The following is a 15,937-nucleotide window of genomic DNA, read 5'->3' as shown; positions in this document are numbered from 1 at the left end:
GTAATCATCAGCACGCTGCTGCCAAGCGTTCATAACGTCTTGGTTCTCTGGGATTGGTGCTTCACCTAGCGGTGCTTCTAAGACATAATCTTTCTTGGCTACTATGAGGATGATCCTCAGGTTCCGGACCCAGTCCGTATAGTTGCTGCCATCATCTTTCAGCTTGGTTTTCTCTAGGAACGCGTTGAAATTGAGGACAACGTTGGCCATTTGATCTACAAGACATAGTGTAAAGATTTTAGACTAAGTTCATGATAATTAAGTTCATCTAATCAAATTATTTAATGAACTCCCACTCAGATAGACATCCCTCTAGTCATCTAAGTGAAACATGATCCGAGTTAACTAGGCCGTGTCCGATCATCACGTGAGACGGACTAGTCAAGATCGGTGAACATCTCCATGTTGATCGTATCTTCTATACGACTCATGCTCGACCTTTCGGTCCTCCGTGTTCCGAGGCCATGTCTGTACATGCTAGGCTCGTCAAGTCAACCTAAGTGTATTGCGTGTGTTCCGAGGCCATGTCTGTACATGCTAGGCTCGTCAACACCCGTTGTATTCGAACGTTAGAATCTATCACACCCGATCATCACGTGGTGCTTCGAAACAACGAACCTTCGCAACGGTGCACAGTTAGGGTGAACACTTTCTTGAAATTATTATAAGGGATCATCTTACTTACTACCGTCGTTCTAAGCAAATAAGATGCAAAAACATGATAAACATCACATGCAATCAAATAGTGACATGATATGGCCAATATCATTATGCTCCTTTGATCTCCATCTTCGGGGCACCATGATCATCTTCGTCACCGGCATGACACCATGATCTCCATCATCATGATCTCCATCATTGTGTCTTCATGAAGTCGTCACGCCAACGATTACTTCTACTTCTATGGCTAACGCGTTTAGCAACAAAGTAAAGTAATTTACATGGCGTTATTCAATGACACGCAGGTCATGCAAAATAATAAAGACAACTCCTATGGCTCCTGCCGGTTGTCATACTCATCGACATGCAAGTCGTGATTCCTATTACAAGAATATGATCAATCTCATACATCACATATATCATTCATCACATCTTCTGGCCATATCACATCACATAGCACTTGCTGCAAAAACAAGTTAGACGTCCTCTAATTGTTGTTGCAAGTTTTTACGTGGTTTGTAGGTTTCTAGCAAGAACGTTTCTTACCTACGTATGACCACAACGTGATTTGCCAATTTCTATTTACCCTTCATAAGGACCCTTTTCATCGAATCCGTTCCGACTAAAGTAGGAGAGACAGACACCCGCTAGCCACCTTATGCAACTAGTGCATGTCAGTCGGTGGAACCTGTCTCACGTAAGCGTACGTGTAAGGTCGGTCCGGGCCGCTTCATCCTACAATGCCGCCGAAACAAGAAACGACTAGTAGCGGCAAGAAGAATTGGCAAACTCAACGCCCACAACTGCTTTGTGTTCTACTCGTGCATAGTAACTACGCATAGGCCTGGCTCATGATGCCACTGTTGGGAATCGTAGCATAATTTAAAATTTTCCTACGCTCACCAAGATGCATCTATGGAGTCTACTAGCAACGAGGGGAAAGGAGTGCATCTACATACCCTTGTAGATCGCGAGCGGAAGCGTTCCAATGAACGTGGATGACGGAGTCGTACTCGCCGTGATCCAAATCACCGATGACCGAGTGCCGAACGGACGGCACCTCCGCGTTCAACACACGTACGGTGCAGCGACGTCTCCTCCTTCTTGATCCAGCAAGGGGGAAGGAGAGGTTGATGGAGATCCAGCAGCACGACGGCGTGGTGGTGGATGTAGTGGGTCTCCGGCAGGGCTTCGCCGAGCTTCTGCGAGAGAGAGAGGTGTTGCAGGGGAGGAGGGAGGCGCCCAAGGATGTAGGTTGCTGCCCTCCCTCCCCCCCTTTATATAGGCCCCTGGGGGGGCGCCGGCCCTGGGAGATGGGATCTCCAAGGGGGGGCGGCGGCCAAGGGGGGAAGGGGTTGCCTTGCCCCCCAAGGCAAGGGGGAAGCTCCCCCCCCTAGGGTTCCCAACCCTAGGCGCATGGGGGGAGGCCCAAGGGGGGCGCCCCAGCCCACTAAGGGCTGGTTCCCTTCCACTTTCAGCCCACGGGGCCCTCCGGGATAGGTGGCCCCACCCGGTGGACCCCCGGGACCCTTCCGGTGGTCCCGGTACAATACCGGTAACCCCCGAAACTTTCCCGGTGGCCGAAACTGGACTTCCTATATATAATTCTTCACCTCCGGACCATTCCGGAACCTCTCGTGACGTCCGGGATCTCATCCGGGACTCCGAACAACTTTCGGGTTTCCGCATACATATATCTCTACAACCCTAGCGTCACCGAACCTTAAGTGTGTAGACCCTACGGGTTCGGGAGACATGCAGACATGACCGAGACGCCTCTCCGGTCAATAACCAACAGCGGGATCTGGATACCCATGTTGGCTCCCACATGTTCCACGATGATCTCATCGGATGAACCACGGTGTCGAGGATTCAATCAATCCCGTATGCAATTCCCTTTGTCAATCGGTATGTTACTTGCCCGAGATTCGATCGTCGGTATCCCAATACCTTGTTCAATCTCGTTACCGGCAAGTCTCTTTACTCGTACCGCAATGCATGATCCCGTGACTAACGCCTTAGTCACATTGAGCTCATTATGATGATGCATTACCGAGTGGGCCCAGAGATACCTCTCCGTCACACGGAGTGACAAATCCCAGTCTCGATCCGTGCCAACCCAACAGACACTTTCGGAGATACCCGTAGTGCACCTTTATAGTCACCCAGTTACGTTGTGACGTTTGGCACACCCAAAGCACTCCTACGGTATCCGGGAGTTGCACGATCTCATGGTCTAAGGAAAAGATACTTGACATTGGAAAAGCTCTAGCAAACGAAACTACACGATCTTTTATGCTATGCTTAGGATTGGGTCTTGTCCATCACATCATTCTCCTAATGATGTGATCCCGTTATCAATGACATCCAATGTCCATAGTCAGGAAACCATGACTATCTGTTGATCAACGAGCTAGTCAACTAGAGGCTTACTAGGGACACGTTGTGGTCTATGTAATCACACATGTATTACGATTTCCGGACAATACAATTATAGCATGAATAATAGACTATTATCATGAACAAAGAAATATAATAATAACCATTTATTATTGCCTCTAGGGCATATTTCCAACACATACGAGTAAGGTGTGTGTGTGCGTTTATAGGGGTGAATGTATGTGCGTATATATGAGCGTCTGTTGTTGTACTGTGTTAAAAAAATAGCACAGGTGAAGCAAACAGGTTGTGACTGTATTGAATGATCCCTTGTTCTAGCATTGCTCGTACTTTTTTTTATTTCATCTTTCTACTGCGGAGTGTAGAGATAAAGCTTCACCGACATTGCACGCACACCTGGCAATAAGTTGATATGATGGTCATAATGTCGCCACGGTGGAAGGTCTTGTGGTGTTCGAAAGCAATCTTTTATGATGGCTAGGAACCGGGGGAGGAGGAGAAGAAGAAGCGAGAAGGTGCGGCAGCCAAGACGACAGAGAGGTTCGAAGACATCATGGTGAAGGAGGAGGCATGCATCAAGCGCAATGACATGAAAGAGAAACATAAGGCCGAGAGGTTTGACAAGTTCATCGTGGTGCAAAAGAAGTTGATCAAACTCCAAGAGAAGAAGGTTGAGCTCGTGGCCCCTTGGAGGACACCAAGATGTTGACCATGGAAATGTCAGACTTGGACCATGCTAGGATGTTGCAACGCTTGACGGTCAATTTTGGAGGAGTCGGCCGTACAGTGAAGGCAAGCCGATTTGGAGGAGTAGCCCGTACAGTGAAGGATTTGGCACACTGGAAGACAAAAAATAAGGTTTTTTGCACTGTCAACCAAACTTGCAAATTTAATATTTGACTTCCGACGCATTTTGCTTGCAATTACATATGTGTGTACTTCATATAAATTGTTATTGATCTATATATGTATGTCAAATGAAGGAGGTTGAACCTAAGACGGACATTTGATGTACAAAGTGGCATGGCCAGCTCCGCTAGCGGTGTCCAACACATCCGAACGTGTCCGCAAATATTTAGGGTGTCCGTTTTGGCATTGAAGATGGTATCAGAGGGCCGCTCAGATCTGATCCTCCCAGGGCTCCCTCGTATCGCTCCCTCCAGGGCGATCAGGGGGCCAACCCCAGCGCCCCGGCCGCCGCCCCCTCCCCCCTCTCCTCCACCTCGCCGTCCCCATAGACGTGCGCCGGCTAAGCTCGGGCGCCGCCGGTGATGGGGACGACGGGGATCTAGGTTGCGGCCCCGCGGTCTGGAGGGACTGGCAGCGCGAGATCGCCCTTCGGTCTTCGTCTTTCCCAGCGGTTCGACGCTGCTCCGGCGGCTTCGTGGGAAGGGCGGATCTCAGGAGGGGATGTGGCCATGGTTGACTGATCGGCGGCGCCTCCGGTCAGATCTGATCTGGCCGGTGCCGCTGGCGGTGGTGGCCATCTCCTCCGCCGGGGGTGGTCGGCCTGAGGTTGGATGGTCAGATCTCGAGATCCGCCATATAGTTCCAGCTGCGAGTCGGGAAGACATAGTTGCCGGTGAAAACCGAGCCGATGGCAGGCGACGGTGGCGTTCTGCGTCGTTACCCTGATGAAGGCATCGTCATGTAACTACTGTCGACCCACTCGTGCTGCTCCGAGGGAAACCCTAGGATCTGGTCTTCTAGATCGGATGATGGCGGTACTGCAGTGTCGTTTTCTCTCTTGGGAGCATCGTTTGTGGAGCAGAGTGGAAGACAAAGGCAGGAGGTGGAGCGGTTCGTCTTGTACGGAGCTTTCGGTGGAGATGTCAAGTCATGTCTGGCCGACAGGTGCTACGCTGTGTCATGCCTGATCGGCAGGTGCTACGCACGACAGATCTTCCAGAATCTTCGCGTCTGGACGGACGAGCGCGGAGCGGTGGCGCCGTTGGGCGCCATGGTGGCATCGACAGATGGATGGACTGGCAAGGATGATCCAGATCTCTCTCCTGATGATGGGTCGGCGGTTCGATGATGATGGTGGCGTCTAAAACGTGTGCATATGATGTACGCTTTAGGTCTGCTGCACCGGCTGTGGGTTCTGATACGTTATGTGGATGGATCGATGACGGCACCGGTTTTAGATATGGGGAGTGAGAGCACTCCACATTATCAAGTTTTGTAGGTGTGAGTGGTGGCTTCGGGTGGCTTGATGTATTTTCTTGTTAAACCTATATTGAATAATAAATAAAGATGGCCGTATGGATCGATTGATGAAGAGGCCGGGGTCTTAACCTCCTTTCAAAAAAAAAAATTGGCATTGAAGATGCATGAATGACTGCAGATCCTCTTACCGCGAGAGACCAGTTGTACCGTACCGCTTCCCTAAAAAAATTGTACCGTACCGCTGGCTAACCATCGCGTGCACCGAGATATATGTGTGCCACCCTTCAGGTGCATCGGGTTGGCGTGAGGTCTGGTTTGTTGGGTGGGAGTGTGATGAGAGGCTTCCGGGGTCTGAAAAGGCTTTGCGACGTGCCTCGGACACGCCCATCCGACTAAATCCCCACTTCACGCAGATCAAAAAAAATCCCCACTTCACGTCCAACTCTTTTTTCCTTTTGCGTTCTCCCCTGTGGACAAACGAGACCCATGTGCACTAATATGCACACACACGCAAACCAACATGTGGTTGCATGGTTAGAGGGACTGTGGTATCCCCAGTCCATCAGGGTTTAAATCCTGATGCTCGCATTTATTCCTGAATTTATTTTAGGATTTTCGATGATGCGCATTCAGTGGGAGTAGACGTTTTCGTCGACGACGAGGTGCCTACGGTGACTTCGTACATTTCAAGATGATATGCCGGCTCAGTTTTTCGGAGGTGCTCATATGGGTAGGGTGTGCGTGTATGCGTTCATAGGGGTGAGTGTATGCACATGTATATGAGCGCTTGTGTCTGTACAGATGTTCAAAAATATGCACACACAAGGTTTTGTTTCAGATATGCTAAATATTGTGCCTTTTTTCGACCTTAAATCTTGTGTCACGCAGAGTTACCACCTCCTCGCTGTTCTTGTTCAAGTTGAGCATAAAGTTTACGATGGTTAATGGTTTGATATTGTAAAACTTGCAAATCTGTTGCTTCGCCCCTTGTCAGGAAAAGATGATTCAGTATTTGTGAGCATGGCCTACCTGACAATTCTTTTTACCACGAACAGGCCACTGATAGAAGAACCTAGAAGATAGCGACCAGCAAGAGCTAGCATAGGTGGGTGTGGCTGTGTTGTAAAGACGGTTTTCGATGGAAGGGGGCTGTTGCACCTTTTGAACCATGTCTACATTCTACTCTCAATATAATACTACACGTACAGGATATTCATACAAAGTTTTACCTGAAGCTGTCTCGAAGACCTGTCCAGCCTTGATTTTCCCAGTTATTACTCGAGCGCGCTGAGGCAACTCTGAACTGAGACTACTGTTTCAATTCTTAATTTTTCGATGCCTCTCGGCTACACGGCTCGGGCTTATATATGCCGCAGCTCACCCATACACGCTATTACACCCACAAGGCCCACGGCCCACACGCACACCTAGGCCCAACTGCGAAGAGTCATCAGCCACTGGTGCGTTCCTTGCCCTGTTCTGCTCCTCTGGTCTCTGCTGTCTCGCCTGATGAAATAGGGGCGATGACAGTGCTCCCCTCTTGAGAAGCTGCTTGTCCCCAAGCAGCTGCCTGTGGAAACCTTTTCTGCAGCGCTTCATAATCTTCCCAAGTAGCGAATTCTCCTGGCAAATCTGACCACCGAATCAGTACCTGAAGCAGAGCTGTATTACCTCGCTTGACTAACCTGCGATCCAGAATTTCCGAGGGGTGAGCTCTTCAGTGTCTAGTCTTGGCAGCTTCGGCAAGGTTTTGAACACAGGACACAGGAGTATGATCAGGCACTTGTTGTAACGTGTAACACAGGATGGATTTGTGTATCTGAAGGCAGATCCAACTTATATGCTGCTGGTCCAAACTTCTCTAAAATTTGGAAAGGCCCAAAGTATTTAAAAGCCAATTTGGGGCAGGGTCTGTTCACCAGAGAAAGCTGTCCATAGGGTTGTAGTTTGTGGAAAACAAACTCCCCAATTGCCACTTTGACTTGTAGAGCCTTACCAAGCATAGTGGCTTTGTGTTTCAGTTTGTCCGCTAATTGCCTGTCAATGAATGTCAATGAATGTGTGAGAGCTCCCGGAGTCCACTAGTAACAACATGACTTTGTTCTCTACAAGTGCTCTCAGCCTGATAGTTTTAGTGTTTGCAAACCCTGATATGGCATTAACTGACAGATAAGCAGCCACTTCCTCTACTGCTTCTTCAGCCGCAATGGCATTTAGAATGTCATCTGAAAGCTGCCCTTCAATTTCCTGAGCCTCCAAAGCCTTGAGCTGTAAAGGTGGTTTGTTTGCACATACATGACCTTGACTGTATTTTTCACCATAGCTATAGCAAAGCCCATTTGCCCTACGGAACTCCTTGAGTTGCTTTGCTCTCCACAAGTCTCCTGCTGCAAATTGAGGCCGAGAGGAATTTTCCTGACGAGGTGCAGTAAATTTGCTTTGTCCAAACTGCTTCTGAACTTTGTGGTGGTGCATTTTCTGTCGTTCTAGGACGGCCTCCTGTACCAGTGCATACTCAGCCGCTAGGACTACCGACTGGGGTAACTGAATTTCCACTGCTGCTCTTATTTCCTCCTTCAATCCCAACACAAATTGAGTCACCAGCATTGTTTCACTGATGCTCGCATCGTATAACCGACCTGATACACAAGCTGATTGAACATGGTGCGGTATTGGTGCACAGACTCTTCCTGTTTCAGCAACAGTAGTTCCTTCAAACAGTTGCGGTGCACATTGAGGTCGAACTCATGCAGTATTGCTTTTCTGAACCGTGGCCAATCTGCGCAGGCATCTGTGTGTTTGGACGCCTGGTACCAGTGTGTCGCGTTACCTTGCAGGTACAGAGAGGCCGACATAAGTTTAAAGCCATCAGGGATCTGGTACAATTAGAAGTACACTTCACAATTGTCCAGCCACATACGAACTCCCTCTCCATCGAAGCGTGGAAACTCCATCTTCGGCATCCATGGTCGCTTAGAGTTCTGTTCGTCAGGAAGGCGCGGTGATGGTGGTGCTCTGCCCGGGTCGAATGGTCGACGAAGTGGCGGTGGCACCTGGGCGGCTGAAGAAGCTGCTGCCGCAGCTTGAGCTGCCGTCGGAGACGCTGCAAAATAGCCTGGTTGCGCCAATCGATCCAGATTCGTATCCTAAGTGCTGTGCGATTCCTTAATTGCGCGCGCTACATGGACTTGCTCCTGATGGATCTCCCCAATTGATGTGACCGAGAGATCTACCTTGGTTTGAACCTGATCCAGGCGCTGGACTTGCTCTGCAAACTTCGCGTCCAGATCGTCGAGCCGCGCACTGATCTCGTCGATGCATGCCACGCGCTCGCCAATTCCCTTCAGAGCAAACAGCTCCTTCAGCACCCGCTCTTCGAAGGCCGACATTGTTGCGATCAGATGCTTCGTCTGCGCGCTTGGCTTGAACGGAGCCGTCGTCACCCTCTCTGAACCAGACCAACGCCGATCTCGGATTTACAGGCAACCGCCGAAGCAGCTGCACAACCGATCGGTCGATGTTACAGTCGGATCTCGAGGAAGCGGGGTCAGCGGATCGAACAAGGCAAATTTGATACCAATTGTAATGTCCTTGCCTTCGGGGATGAACCCTAGGGATTTTGGACGAGGGTAGGTGGCGACCAAGGGGAGGAAACTTGGGGAAGGGGCAGAAAGGGGAAAACAGAGGATGGAGACTACTGTTTCATTTCTTAATTTTTCGATGCCTCTCGGCTACACGGCTCGGGCTTATATATGCCGCAGCTCACCCACACACGCTATTACACCCACAAGGCCCACGGCCCACACGCACACCTAGGCCCAACTGCGAAGAGTCATCAGCCACTGGTGCGTTCCTTGCCCTGTTCTGCTTCTCTGGTCTCTGCTGTCTCGCCTGGTGATGACACCCCCCCCCCCCCCCCCCCGATTTCCAGGTAATCAAATTGCAACCAATCACAGCCAACGAGCCTGTAAATCCTCCGTACAACGCCCGTACGTCTAGCATTGCTCTTCTACTCTTAACTTGAGCCTAGATGAATCATACACAGAATTGATCATTGACCCAGCATCCTTTCAAGACAACAAGATCGGCAAGCAGCATCGCAGCGAGCTCGCAAAGTAATGTGGAATCTCCTCTGCAACTTCTAAAATGTGGAATCGAACCATAGATAGACTAACCAGATCGTTGCTGCTGGACACTTGCTCAAAAGGTTATTAAAGAGATGACATAATCAAGGCAAAACAGAAATGTATCGATTCGGAGTTCATTGGGTTATAGTTCATATGAAACACTTTGCTAATAATGGATCGCCATTTTTATGAATCCGGGGGAAAACAGAATCAGCACAACACAACAAGAAAGTGGATTCTGAAAAGGGTTCTATTCCCATACAGAGCATTCTGAAATTAAATACCAAGCCATAGTTCCTCAATGTGAAGCTAGAACCATTTGAATTAGTTTTGAAAAAAACAAACAGAACATGAAAGCTATGCAAAATTGCACATATAAGCAGAAGGATATGATTAGATTCAGCAAATGACTTGAACTGTATAGCAGATTCCACAGCACAGGGAAAGTAGCACACAAGATGTAAGCGTGTGCGTAAATACATACTACTTTCGTAATGAAAACAACGGGATTAAGTGAAATTTTACCTTTATGACAAAGAAAGCCGCTTGCAATGGTTGGTGGCTTGCTCCCTGACAGCACAGTGGAGGTTCAGATTTGAACAGCAACAGATCAAAAAAACTATGAAATTGTCTCTGCACCAAATTAGGGATTTAAGAACTCTATGGCAGCAGTACAGCTTTTACATTTCAGACTGTTGGTGGTCAAAACCAAATCTAAAATTATAAAAATTAGAAACCAGAGTAAAATATGGGATATCCACACCAAGGAAATTGTCATGTCCATGGAAGAAAAAGAAATTTCAAAAATCTACGACTCGTGCCTATTCATCAGATAGGTTGCCTTGGGCCGCACAATTCGTCTCAAGTACCGTAGGTCGCAATACCTGATCATGTGAACATCACAGCTAGAGCTGTCTGTAAGATAATCCATTCCATAAAAAAAAGGTGCTAGATCTACTAATAGCACTGGAAGGAGAGTAATGCCACAGATATTTGCAAAAGTGCAAGTACAAGAAACGCAATGTAGCTCCTGTTCAGCAGATAACCCAACCTGTGTCATTCAGGGGTGTTAGCATCATCCAGTATGAGCCTTGTGGCCGGGACCAGACATGACCAACATGACCAGGACAAATGACACCTAGACCTCTAATGGCAATTAACAATTGCATCATACTACACTATATTGTTATGGCAATACCAAGTTGAGTGGTGATAATAACTTGGCACTGGACAAACCTGGTGATGAAAGCGCAAAGTGTAGAGTAGGTTAAAAAGGCCTTATGACAGAGCCATCATTATGACTAATATATATTGCTGATTACAGACTAGATGCATCCTTATAGATTACCTGATCTGCCCAGGTGAGGAGGCTTTGATACGCATTGGCAAATACCAGAGGTGATGAAGCTAAAATGAGGCCAACAAAAAAGCACAATTGACAGCATTAATACTTGCCAAACATAGCATTACAGTCTAATCAGTGATCAACTGCCAACCAAACTACTCTCAGTTCTTCAACTAAATGACTAGAGGATGGAAATTACACACCAGATTTGGTATCTGGTTAAACTGGATGAGCACTTGGCTCGACTGTCTTGTACTTGTCATGAGCCTCCTCATAATTCAGCTTGAGCTGCTCATGGCGCTTCAGTGAAGCCTCAGAAAACTTCGTCAGACAATCAAGGACTACCGTCAGTTTTGACTGTAACCCTTCCACCAGTGCTACCCCGCCGCTTGATTCCTGCTCATTATTTTCCAGCATCACACATTCCTGAGACTCACTCCTGGAATGTGGCTCTCTTCTCAGTTTAGTTTGATCAGCCTGATGCTCGAACGAGTCACGCAAGAGCTGCATTACGTCTTTAATGGACTTGCATAGCTCATCAGTGGGGAGCGACTCCATCATGTCAAGCCAGTCCCTGCAGAGGATGAATATTGGAGGGGAGACTGCCTGGCGAGGAGGAAATGAGGTCTTCCGCTTCCGACGGCGTCGTTCCTGGGGTGGTTGCAGGATGCACTTCTGGAGCCATTCGTTGAGGGCATGCACATATGACTTCTGAGCAGTGACCCAGATCCTGAAGGTTGACGAAAAGCAGTCCATCTCATTACACAGATGCATTGCCGCCTGGCGGTGATGCTCCCCTTGCTGCACCGAGGTTGAAGTTTTTACATGGTATGCCAGTGATATTGTAATGAATTGTTTGTGGTGGCATTCCAGCATTGCTTTCCACATCCTAATTAATCTGCAAAAGGAATGTATGTGCACTTCATTTTCAATGTTAACGTGGTAAATAAATGTGAATAAAACTATAGCAAATGAATATGTCTATAATATATTTTGATTAGCCAGATCAAAGTTCAAATGTCAAGAATCAGATTGCTCAGCAAAACAGAGGTTCTTTAGAAAATAACTAGTGAATGATGTAGTCAAAACAATTAAGATGTTCTTCTTATTTTCAGTATTGTACTGCCAAAACTAAATTTGGAATAACATGACAGTTCAAACATTTGCATAACTTACAACAAAGCAACAAGGTAATATTAAGCAGAACAAAGGAACCACAATCTACAAATCAGTTAAAAACAATATTGATGTAAAACAAAAATGTTTGGTACTCCCTCCATCGCACAATATAAGACGTTTTTGCAAGCTATGTTAGCTTTAGCTTGCAAAAACGTCTTATGTTATGGGACGGAGGGGTACATACTAAGTCTCAAAACAAAGGCATTAATTGGGTAGTACCCTTGAATGAGCTCAACAAGTTGTGGCTGCAGCTCTCCATCCCTTATTTTCTCAATTCTTTTTGAGATTGCATCAACAGCCTGGATTGCAACAGAAACCCTGGAGTGCAGATCCTTCACAACAGCTCGAGTCTTATCAATGAGTTCTGCATTTAGACCTCGTGTAAATTGGTGCCGGAGAAGGTTACATTTCTCGTCATAAGTCTTTCTGACATTTTCACTTGCCTAAATAAACAAGTAATGCAGTTTCAGTGACTCATTATGCCAATAAAAGACACATTTAATTGGTAGCCTCTATTTCACAACTCACAACCATTATTACATTATTTTATAGTTGACATACAACATGCAAACTACACTCCAACTAGTATTAAGCAAATCAAATTTTACAATTAGTACAAACAAAAATAGTATGCCTGCTACATTTTACAATCATTCTTTCAAGATACAGCACTTGACTCCTAAACTTAGTCTTGAGAACTACAAGATTAAAAACAAGGTTTCACTAGAGTGATACAACAAAACACCAGCTTCCTTAATTGGCGCATCATACTAGAAAGCTTCCTTAGTTTTAGAGAAGTGACTAATTCATAATTGGCGCATCATACTAGAAAGCTTCCTTAAATAATGTAAATGTACCTTGATTTCATCATATAATTTTCTCTCCCATGCATGTAGCCTATCCAATGTAGAAGAATGGCTTCCAGACACCATAGCAAATTGCTCAATAAAATCATTATTACTATCATCCACATCATCTTGAATCATCGAAGTCGTAAGTGGACTTTTAGATGACGATGATAGAGACGAGACTGAACGTTTCCAAGTAACAACATTTGAAACATGCTGTGCGGTTTCTACAGAAACAAAACAAATAGTATATCTTTAGGCAAATATTATTGTAGCGATGATGAGAAGATGACAGTTACACATCCTACTTACCCTGATTGAGAAGAATTTGACGATTGCAGCAGACTCGAAGGGCTGATACGAATCGGGCAGTAGGTTTGCCTGGAGAACCTACAATTTAAGAAATAAATGGGAAAGGAAGATTCATCAAACAATCCTATTTAACCCACATAGGAAAGTGAAGAAATCATCTTGTCTTTTTAGGCAATCTTGGTCTGATAGCCTACCAAATGGCAACCAATTTTTGGGCTTGCCTCACATTGTCAAGCCAAAATTTGGTATAACCAAGAGATGCCCAAAAAGACAGGACCATGTATCCCCTCATGATTATCACCTGGTATTTTAGCAGATATATCAAGTCTGATCTTCTTTGTCTCAAGCATTCTTGAAACCTCATTCCCGGCTTCAGCAGCACGTATAAAGCGGGTTTCAATTTCCTTCATGCTTGACACAAAATCTTTTGCTCGATGAGTGATGAACTCGGAGGGGTCCTCTGTTTCTGTGTGTGATTCTCTTTTCGAATCCCCTTCCTCCGCCTTTGGCACAACCTGCTCAGAAGAAGCCCCTTCATCAGAAGCAGCCACCAGCCCACTTGCTTTACTGACCCCTCTTTGTGCTGCTTTGCTTTCCTGCTTCGGCACCGTGTTATCATCGGTAATCTCTGATTCTGAATGAAATCTAGTGAACCTGTTTGCCGGTTCCTCACTCAATGTCACCGGCTCAGCTTCCCATGACTCTCTCAAGCCCTTCAGCCTATCGAAGTTCAAGGTGAGCCCATCCACATTGTTTGCTCTGGCAGCACCAGGAGCATCAAAGAAATCCCATGAGGCACTCATTTCCTCCGAGGACAACGGCGGCGGCGGCGGCACGAAGGCGGAGACGGGGGACTCCTGCCCCACAAACTCAGCGGCGGACGGATCGACCGTGAACGTCAGAGGAGCAGTCCCCCCGGCCTTCATGCAGTGGACCCTCGCCGCCGACGACGGGGAAGCCAGGCGATCCCCTCCTCGATGCATCGCCAGCATCGGGGACGAGGAGCCCCCGGCGGTGTTGTCCGCCTCCGCCGCGCGCGACGGCGACGGGGACGCCATGGAGGAGCGCGACGGCGACCTGCCGGCCTCGGAGATGGAGAGCGACGACTCGGGCGACAGGTTGGCGGCCTCGGCGTGCCGCCGCAGCGCGGTGCCCACGCCGCGCAGGGAGCGGGTGTAGGACAGGTGCGCCGCCGAGAGCGCGTCGCGGGACTCGATGGCCCGCCTGATGCGCCGCAGCCGCTCCTTGCACAGGGCCAGGGCGCCCTCGCCGCCGCCGCCGCCGGCGGCCTTGGAGGGCGACGAACCCATCGAATCGAATCCCCTCCTGCGAAATTTAGGGCACGGACGGTCAGGAACCAGGAAGCTCGCGGCGGGATTTCGTCACCTGATTGCCGGATGAGAGCGGCGTCGTGCCTGGAGACCCAATGCAGGGTGGGGGGAGACGGCGCCGCGGTGGAGGGGCGGCGGGGACGGCAATGGCGGCGGCGGCGAGCGTGGGAGGCGGAGGAGCTGGGAGTGGTGGGCTTCAGCAGGATGCAGGAGCTAGTGCCCTGCTCCGCGACGGAGCCGCGGCGGAGGAGGGGGTGGACTCCGGCGGGTCTCCGATCTGGGTGGGGGAAGGGGAGTGGGGCGGAGCTCAGCTCGAAGCAGAGCAGCGGCAGCAGGCAGCTCGCTCTGTTTTTTCCTTTTTTTTTTAATTTGGAGAGGAGCAGCAGCTTGCGTGGACGCAGCTCACGGCCTTGCGGCCCATTAAGGTCCATTTCCGGTCCAACCAACCATGCATTCTGATAAAAACAAAATTCAGATCAAACTAAAAAAAAGGAACATGGCATATCCCACATAGTTAGAGAAGGGCTGGAACTGTGCCTCCTTCAGCGATTTGGGAATTCCGACCGTCCAATTACCTATTCTAGTCATCCGATCTGGCGTGAAGATGATCCAAGCCGTTGGAAAAAAAAAACAAGTTTGAACCCTTTTACAGTAGTTTTTTTCCTCACTGTTGGTTGGCAGTCGTATCGGGTCAATCTTTGGTGGGGCTCTTGTGTTGGCCGGTGTGGGTTTCTAGGGGCCAAATCAAGTCGGATGGGGCAGTGTCAAAATTCGATGAGAAGGGCACAGGAGGTGTTGTTCTTAGGGATCATTGTGGTGCGTATAGGGGCGGAGTTAGCCATCATTTTCCAGGCATTGTAGATCCGCAGGTGGTAGAGATTTTGGCCTGCAAGCGGGCGCTCCAAGTGGCGCGTGAGATCAATGCAGTCAAGGTATATGTGGAGCTAGATTCTCAATGAGTGGTGCAAATGCTAAATCAACCACTGAAGAACATGTCCGCTGCAGGACCTTGTGTGCAGTAAATCAAGAACTACGTTTTACGGTTTGTTTTCTGGTTTTAAAGTTTCATGGGTCCGTCGTTCAGCTAATGTTGCCACTCATAATAAGTTAGCTAACGTAGGGGTCGGTGAAGAACTACGTAAGATTTGGTTGGGAGCTCCCCTTACTATGTGTTAGATGTAAATCTCGGATGAAATTCCGAGCTTTGATGTTTAAGTTAAGCGGCAATATGAACCCTAAAGAAATTACAGTGCCAGAAATTACAGTACCTAGAGAGATCACTAGTTGGTGTGGAAATGATGACGAACGATCCAGCATTGATGTTTGTTAAGGCATATCTCTCTAGATGTAGTTTTGGTGATTGATGACAACATGTTTGCGGACTAATCGTGTGCTTTGAGCATTTCAGAGATTCATCCTTTGGCACGAGACGATTTCTTTCCCCTCGGAGTGTTATTCAAGACGGTGTAGCTCTTTCGTTTCTATTTTGGTGAACTAGTTCCGTAGGAGTCATCGTACTATCAAGAGGGGGTCCGCTTTTGTAAGGCTAGGATGGAATCAACACGT

General features: G+C 48.1%; 1 protein-coding gene across 1 annotated transcript; it reads right to left on the bottom strand.

Annotated features, from left to right (window-relative positions):
• Positions 1-10,769: 10,769 nt before the first annotated feature.
• Positions 10,770-14,723, bottom strand: LOC123166209 (protein ROLLING AND ERECT LEAF 2). Its single transcript, XM_044583973.1, has 6 exons — positions 14,456-14,723; positions 13,342-14,366; positions 13,041-13,118; positions 12,738-12,955; positions 12,100-12,323; positions 10,770-11,599 (listed from the first exon to the last, which is right to left on the bottom strand). Exons 2-6 carry the CDS (start codon positions 14,348-14,350, stop codon positions 10,921-10,923), a joined length of 2,208 nt encoding a protein of 735 aa, XP_044439908.1. The 5' UTR covers positions 14,351-14,366; positions 14,456-14,723; the 3' UTR covers positions 10,770-10,920.
• Positions 14,724-15,937: the final 1,214 nt, after the last annotated feature.

This window comes from Triticum aestivum, chromosome 7D, assembly GCF_018294505.1.
Source record: "Triticum aestivum cultivar Chinese Spring chromosome 7D, IWGSC CS RefSeq v2.1, whole genome shotgun sequence".
Lineage (NCBI taxonomy): Eukaryota > Viridiplantae > Streptophyta > Magnoliopsida > Poales > Poaceae > Triticum > Triticum aestivum.
This window is presented reverse-complemented; position numbering and strand designations above follow the sequence as displayed.

Excerpts from the sequence above, each read along its gene's own strand:
- LOC123166209 (XM_044583973.1), bottom strand. The coding sequence starts at position 14,350 with ATGGGTTCGTCGCCCTCCAAGGCCGCCGGCGGCGGCGGCGGCGAGGGC. Across the intron at positions 13,119-13,341 it reads TATATCTGCTAAAATACCAG|GTTCTCCAGGCAAACCTACT; the intron begins GTGATAATCATG and ends CTTAAATTGTAG. Across the intron at positions 12,956-13,040 it reads TCAAATTCTTCTCAATCAGG|AAACCGCACAGCATGTTTCA; the intron begins GTAAGTAGGATG and ends TTGTTTCTGTAG.